Source organism: Vigna radiata, chromosome 7 (genome assembly GCF_000741045.1).
Source record: "Vigna radiata var. radiata cultivar VC1973A chromosome 7, Vradiata_ver6, whole genome shotgun sequence".
NCBI classification, from domain to species: domain Eukaryota; kingdom Viridiplantae; phylum Streptophyta; class Magnoliopsida; order Fabales; family Fabaceae; genus Vigna; species Vigna radiata.
Window position 1 is genome coordinate 45,263,950 of NC_028357.1, and position 8,221 is coordinate 45,272,170.

General features: G+C 31.2%; 1 protein-coding gene across 1 annotated transcript; it reads left to right on the top strand.

Moving 5' to 3' along the window:
- Positions 1 to 4,171: 4,171 nt before the first annotated feature.
- On the top strand, positions 4,172 to 7,808 carry LOC106765441 (probable receptor-like serine/threonine-protein kinase At5g57670). The gene is made up of 7 exons (XM_014650065.2): positions 4,172 to 4,772; positions 4,856 to 5,110; positions 5,212 to 5,369; positions 5,462 to 5,541; positions 5,627 to 5,762; positions 5,896 to 6,045; positions 7,352 to 7,808. The coding sequence occupies exons 1-7, from the start codon at positions 4,577 to 4,579 to the stop codon at positions 7,517 to 7,519; spliced, it is 1,143 nt and encodes a 380-aa protein (XP_014505551.1). The 5' UTR covers positions 4,172 to 4,576; the 3' UTR covers positions 7,520 to 7,808.
- Positions 7,809 to 8,221: the final 413 nt, after the last annotated feature.

The window sequence follows — 8,221 nt, forward strand, 5'->3', positions numbered from 1 at the left end:
TAATAGAATAAAATTTAAATTTGATACAACTTTACTAAATTAATTTATGTTTTGACTAATTATATAATATAAATTGATTGATTTTATCCACGAATAAGAGATAAAATAATTATGAATTTTTATTTTAAAAATAAACAAAAGAATCATGAATTAGTAGTTTTGTAAGCAAATTTGGGGAGAGTTGAGTTAGGCCGAAAGTAACCTAACGGTGCACGGATTTAGATGTTTGTTTGAGTCTTTAACTCTCATATCCAACAGTACAGTTGAGCAGCCGTGATAATTACAATACTGTGTCATTCCTCACTCCATAAAACTGTATTCTGTTACGAATTTAGATACTCTGTGGCCTGCCAGTTTGACCAACAAAAGAGAAGTGGAAAATGAAAAAACAAAACTGGTTGGCAGGGATGGAAAGAGACTTAAAAAATTACAATCAAAAGTTTCTTAGTTTTTTAAAATTATATCAATCCAGCATCATTAAAAAACATCTGTAACATCATTTTAAAATAAATTCTTGTAAAAGTAGTTTTAGTATATTCAGAAACATTAAATGTCTCACTTTTATTTCTCGTTTATTATATTGTATGCATACTTTTCATTTATATCACGTCTATTATGAAAGTTTGATTCCTGATTCTCACTCTACATTCATGGCAACTGTATGCTCCATCAAATTTTGGAAGTTAATTACAGAAATGTAGAAAGAAAATTCAACAATTTTAACAATAAATATACATTAAATATTATCATTTATGTTTTTACTTTAAATCTATATTTAAATCTATATTAAGTACTAGATTGAATTGATTAGAAAAATAATCATAAATTATTACTGTGATTGTTATCTCGATGGACCAGACTATCATATTATACTTGTTGTTGGACTTGAACAACTAAGTGACAGAGAAATTAAACATGTTAGTTTGTATCATCTTCTTAGAATTTCATGCTAAAAATACCAAATTTACTGTTTGATATGTAGTTTCTTCCCTGTGATATAGCAATTTCATTATGAATTAAAGTTGGCATTATTCAAATAAAGAAGGCTCTCTGTTCCAAAAAGTGTGCACACTAGCAGAGCATGCAGAATTGTGCATCGAATTGATTAAATGGTGGTCACAACAAACATTTCTTGCACGCGGAAGGCAGTTTCTGATATTTGTTGGGTTATTTTGATGAACACAAGAAGTCCGAATATTGGGTACAACACTAAAGTGTAAAGCTGGTGAACCATATTTATTCAGCCACCAAATTATTTTATTCAAATTTCATTATTTTATATAATTCCTTGTCTTCAGCCAATCATATTTTCACCACTTTCCAAAGACCATCTTATAAATGAAAACAAACAAATGAAAGACAAAATTCACACTTTTACGCCCCAAAGCACAATATAATGTGCATTGATGTCATCCTAATTTGTTCTTATTCTTCACATTTGAAGTATCTTATTTAAAGATAGTGTGTGATATGGATTTCTTATCATTTTCAATTTTTTGTTTTTGGGACTAGAATAGACCTATGCAGAAGGTACCTAGTGAAGCTCGTGAATAGAAAAGAGCATATCTTACAGCTTGCCTTGTTGTTTCTGTTGAAATTTTCATTGGAGATTGTTCATGTGCATCTAGCAAAGAAACTTTAATGGCCAAGGGTGACCACACAATCATTTTTACATATATGTAGTTGGCCAGAAAAGGACTTTGTCGCTTCCAATTTCCAACATCATGGTAAAACAAAACCCAAATATCACCATTTATATATATTCACCATAGTGGTCCTGTCATGCACATATATAATAGATGTATTTCTGATAGTAGATATGTCAAATCCAAATCCTCGTGATTCAATTAATTTCAAATTAAATATCACTCATAGTTTAACATGACAATTCTCTCTGGCTTGTTCGAATAAAAATACATAAAAATTGAAATCCTAATGAGAGAAAATGGAGAGCTACAATATTTTTGTCTATTTCAGAAATACCATGTTACAGTTTATCTCCGTCATCAACTTCAAATTTAAGAAAACCATCTTCACAAAGTAACCTTTCATAATCTAGGTTCATTTTAGTGCCTTGAAAACTAGTGAGGGAGATAACATTATAAGCCTTAATTAACTCAAGATTGACCAAAATTTCAAGACATAAGAGATGTATCAGTATCAGTATCAATCAGTGCTTAGTGACTAATATTAATATTTATTGTGGAAACTCTTGGCATTTTTAGATTCTTCTTCAAGTGCCTTAGCTTGTCTCTATAACCTCTCTGCATAACTGCGTCATGACGAATCTTTACATGTCCTGGCATAACTAGAAAAAAATAGTAATGAAAATAAATCACACACACACACATAATATATATATATATATATATATATATATATATATATATATATATATATATATATATATATATATATATATATATTATGTGCCTAAACAACTGAACAGAAAAAAAAAAAAATATCAATGCATCCATTTGTCTTATAATAGCATTAAAGTAAAATCACGGGAGGTTCAAATGATTTAGTGATGTTGCCTGTTGTATATATAAGACATCATCAACATCAAGAGGGTATAGATTAGATAATTTGGCTAATGATAAACAAATGACATGTTCTTTTGTTACTTGAAAAGAGCACATGCATTGCCAAGAGCGTACTGTATCCAGTGCTGTTATTGGCTAATGATGATTACGTAGAATCTTTTAGTTCGATGGTAGTGAGATTAACACTTCTGCGTTTAAGACTGTGATTTAACTGCTTCACATCTAAAGGGGTTAGGTGTTTATTCATCCACTGTTTAAATACACTCAACGACTCAGATTTTCTGGTTTATTTATGTTTCTTCTTTGTGAAGATGGTTTAATATATACACCAGAGGATACGAGTTCTTCGTCCCAAAACTCAAAACAAAATTGTACAGTTTCTTCAAGTAGCATCAGTTTGGTTTTTGGATTAATAATTTGTCACATGCTCTTAAGACCCACCTAATTATGGACAGTGGCACATGGAACCGTTACATTATCAACATCAATTTTCCAGTTTTCAAAAGGGCTAAAAACATCCAAATCCAAACAGTAGTGAACTAACTCCTCTGGCGGAATTCATTATAGGATATAACCTACCTTTTATGATTCTTCAATGTGATATAAGATTTAAAGGATTTATTAAAAAGAGTTTTATTTTGATTTTTAATTCACCTTAGCTAGATTCTACCTTTACCCTTACTGCACCATTAAGAACAGTTCTTAATGTTCTTGTAAAGAAACTTGTAAAAAGAGTTTAATGTTCAGCATTCAACTCACCTTTCTGTAATAAAAGAAATTTGAAAATTTCAAAAGCATGTATAATGAAGTCAACATTTCTACTAGTTTTTTTTTTTCTGTAATACTGAACATTAAAAATACATTATATTGATATTTTAGAAGTTCTTTTAATATATTTTAAATTTTCAAAATTAACGACTATAAGTATATTTTAGAGTCATAATAGAGGAATAACACAGAAAAACTTAGGATTTCATTGTGATGGCTTTTACTATATAAAGTGAATTTTACATTTTAAATGACAGTTCATTTTAATCCAGTTTGGACTAATCTCAGTATAGGTTTTAATACCCAGAGACGTATCAGAAAATGGAGTTATGAAGCGGTGACAGAATAAATATAGCTTTTAACATAAACTAGGACTGAAAATAATTTGACATAATGAAAACTACTTTTTGATTAGAACTCGTTTTCCATCATAAATGCAGAGTAGTTTACCTGAACCAATTGCCTTTGTTGGATATGACCATCTACTGTAGCACCGATAGTAGCAAACTCAGAGCTGACACATGGAACGAGGATTCCCTCCAATTTTTCCTTTTTTTAATATAAAAACATGAATGTATAAGGAAAATAAATCACAAGAAAAATATAAAGGTGAAATTCCATTAGATGCACTGATACATATTTTTGTTCTTTTATTATGTTATCCTTAACTTCTTAACTTGAGTTTGAGAAATTATTTAAGAAATTCACTTTCATTACATCAGCAATGGAAGAAATAGTCATGGAACACGCATGTCTAACTTCTAGATGGGATTAAGAATGACAGAGATATTTGATAAACTTATGTTACAATTACATTTTGTGAAAAGCACGGGTCACTACTGGTGGCAATTAATTAGGTGAATTAACAAGATTCAAAGCAAATTAAGCAGAGAGGATAGATAATAGGGGTGAGGCTATCCTATAAGAACCAAAATCGCAACCCCTTTATTCAATCCATATTTTTCTTTCTTCCTACTCTTCTCTCCACAGTTTAAGTTTTCTTGCCATCTGTATCTACAAAAATTATCATAGCATAGCATGGATGGTATTCTTGACAAAACATTTAAGCTTCTCTAATGGTCCCTCCCTAGTACAAGGCACTTCTTCACACCACAACTTTTCCGAAGAAAACAAAACCTACGAGAGAGAGCTCGTGGTCTCTTTATGTATGTGAGACCCAAACGCGGCGTTGCTTCTTGTTCTCTGTTTTCAAGTGCTCTACTCTGCATGAAACAGAGTACCCTGTTGGATTGTTCTTTGCAATGAGGTATATTCGGAGCAACAGCTTCAAGAGGTTCTTCTCCTTTGGAAGACGTAGTTCAAGGGAGCAAGTTCCGAGTCCTAACGGTGGAGAAAGTCACGAGACTCTTCCGTATAAAGAAGAACCTTTTGGAAGACCCTCTTGGAAGTGCTTCTCTTATGAGGACTTGTTTGATGCCACAAATGGCTTCAGCTCAGGTAATTCAGGTTTCGTTTGAAAAATTAAGTAGCCTTTTTTTTTTTTTGGTTTTGTTAAACTTTTTTTTTTCTTCTTGTGACAGAAAATTTGGTTGGAAAGGGAGGGTATGCGGAAGTGTACAAGGGGACAATGAATGGGGGAGAAGAAATTGCTGTGAAGAGACTCACAAGAACTTCGAGGGACGAGAGAAAGGAGAAAGAGTTTTTGACAGAGATTGGTACAATTGGTCATGTGAACCATTCCAATGTGTTGCCTCTTCTGGGGTGTTGTATTGACAATGGCCTTTACCTTGTTTTTGAGCTATCTTCTAGAGGTTCTGTTGCATCTCTTCTTCACGGTAATTCCTAAACTAATATCAGCCAAAAAAAAATCTTTTGTTTCTCATAAAGATCGAAATAAAAAAAAGGGTTTTTAGCGGTGTGTGGATTTTCTTTGTAGATGAAAAGTTGCCCCCTTTGGATTGGAAAACGAGGCACAAGATAGCCATTGGAACTGCTCGCGGCCTCCACTACTTGCATAAGGGCTGCAAAAGGAGGATAATCCACCGGGATATTAAGGCATCAAACATTTTGTTAACAAAGGATTTTGAGCCACAGGTCCTTTTTTAATCACTTTTTCTATTTTAGTTGAATCAATATTTGAAAGAAAGTTGTTTTATGGGTTTATTTTTACCGTTTATGAGTGGCAGATATCTGATTTTGGACTAGCAAAATGGCTTCCATCTCAGTGGACTCATCATTCCATTGCCCCAATAGAAGGGACATTTGGGTACTCATCTTTCCATGGAGCCTTCAATGATAAAGATGATGGATGGATAGTATAATTTAAATAAAATAGATGAATGGTTTTGTAGGCATTTGGCCCCAGAGTACTACTTGCATGGAGTTGTGGATGAGAAGACAGATGTGTTTGCCTTTGGTGTGTTCTTGCTGGAAGTAATCTCTGGCAGAAAACCAGTAGATGGGTCACACCAAAGCTTACACAGCTGGGTAAGTAATCCCTCCTTTTTCCTTTCTGACTTTGTTCTGGCGTGTTACAAGAGAAATGCTGCCTTTTGCTTTGTTTGGTTAAGTCATTATTAATTAACGCTATTATCGGTAAACATGCATTTTGAACAAATAGGCTAAACCAATTTTGAACAAAGGTGGGATTGAAGAGTTGGTAGATCCAAGGCTTGAAGGGGCTTACGATGTCACACAGTTAAAAAGATTTTCCTTTGCTGCATCTCTCTGCATTCGGGCTTCTTCCACTTGGCGACCCACCATGACTGAGGTACCTTACACTTCTTTCCCACATTAACAATCTCATTATTTATTCATATTACATCTAAAATAACCTCACTATTAATTCAATTTTATTACAAATTATTAAAAACACAAATAGACTTTATTTAATGAAAGCACTTTTTATTTTTTTTAATATTTTTAAAATAATAATAAAGGCTATATTTTAAAGATCCTTTTCTTATTTAATTTTTTTGTATCTCTGGAGCTTTGGTTGGCATATGTTTTAAAATATTTTTTATTGTTTATGCATCATAGGACAAGAATCTTTTAAAAAATCGTTTTAATAGTTATAAAATATTTCGTAAGAGTACTCTTTTAAGACTGACTTATACATTATTTCGTTATTAAAATAGATAAAAAAGATTAAGAATTAAACAAATGTTAAATTTTTTTTGAAAAACAATATCATTAAATAAGAACTCTTTTTGAATCTTGTGTAAGATAAAGAAGTATTTAATATGCCATACTACATGATTTCAATTGCTTAAAGTTATTAAATATGTTTTATATTATTTATAATAAAATAAACATTTTCAAAATACTTTTTATATTTAGTTTTCTCAACAACATCTGCAAATAAATTGGTATCTTCGTGTTCCTCCATCAATTTTCTTGCCGCCATGGAAACTAATCACCAACTTCGATTTGATCATCAGATTATTTAGGAACAATAAAATGACTGGTATAACCACCACGATGTTTTGCGCAGCTAAAACACATTTGATGTATAGCAAAATTATATTGAAACGTGACACTTGTCATTTTCTTTTTTATTATTTGCCAAGTCAAATTTTCTTTAGACATGATATCTTCTGTAGTAATAGCAACGCTTCCAAGTAATTAAAAGAAATATTATTATTGTTTAATAATTGTATTGCGACTGTTAATTAATTATTATTATTATTTGATAAGCAACTATTTATTCATTGTTTAATTTTCTCAACGTCTGAATTTGTTTGTTGGGTTGAATTAACCTTGGGAAGGATTGTGAAATTGTCACGTTATCTATTATTAGCACGTGTAGCGTGTTCACCAGTCTCATTATTGCGTTTTAGATAAGCCAGTTTCCAAGTTAGCAATAAAGTATGCATATAAAAGAACAGTTTTCTGGCTTGAAAGTTCAAACAATCGATTAACTTTTTCATTTATTTAATTACGATCGCTTTCATCATAATTTTTTCCCATGCACATTCATCAATCACTCGATGTTCTCTTGTACCGAATTTTATCCCTTTATGGTAACACCGCGACAGTTTTAGAAATATTGAAAAGAGTTAATTATGAATTGACAGGTATTAGAGATAATGGAAGAGGGAGAAAGAGATGTGGAAAAGTGGAAAATGGCAGAAGAAGAAGAGGAGGAAGAAGAAGAAGAGTTCTGGGGATTTGAGGATCTGGAATATGAATACGATAGCTCATTTTCAATGTCATTACTTGATTCGATTGGAAGCACTGGTTAGGAATTAGACGGTTTGTATATATAGAAATTGTGTCGGCAACTGGAGAGGAAAATGACAGAGAAGGTTGTTCTGATGCAGTAATCAATTTCAATGATATATGCTAGTTTTCTGAAACAAGGTATGATGATTGGGTCCAAAATGTCTACTCGCTGCAATTTTTCAACATGATGTGACTCAACTATCAATAATATCAGGTTTTAAGCCGTTTCGACACAGACATTGGAAAAAGATTGACCTTAAAATTATGCTTCATCTTCTTCATCGAAGGAGACCCCGTGATTTCGGTGAATCATCTCAATTTACATCTTAATCATATTTTCATTCCTATATATCAAAATCAACATGTTAGTAGCTCCAACATGTGATTTTATCTCATCCTTCTTACATAATAATCCAGCACAATTTATAATTTTTTTTTTATTAATTGTTAATATTTTATATTATAATAAGTAAATAATTAAAACACAAATATATTATTGTAATGAATAAGATAAGATGATATAAATTTTGGTATTTTATCAAACAACTTTTGATGTAAAATATAATTCTTTTATTGAAAATTTTTAATGATGGTTCTCATTTTAAGGTAAAATTTATTTTAATTGCGAAATTTATTTTATAAAATTGCTAAATATTATTTTATAAAAGCTTAATTAAGTATTTTAAGGTTATCATTGATTTTTTAATCGAGCCTTTATTATC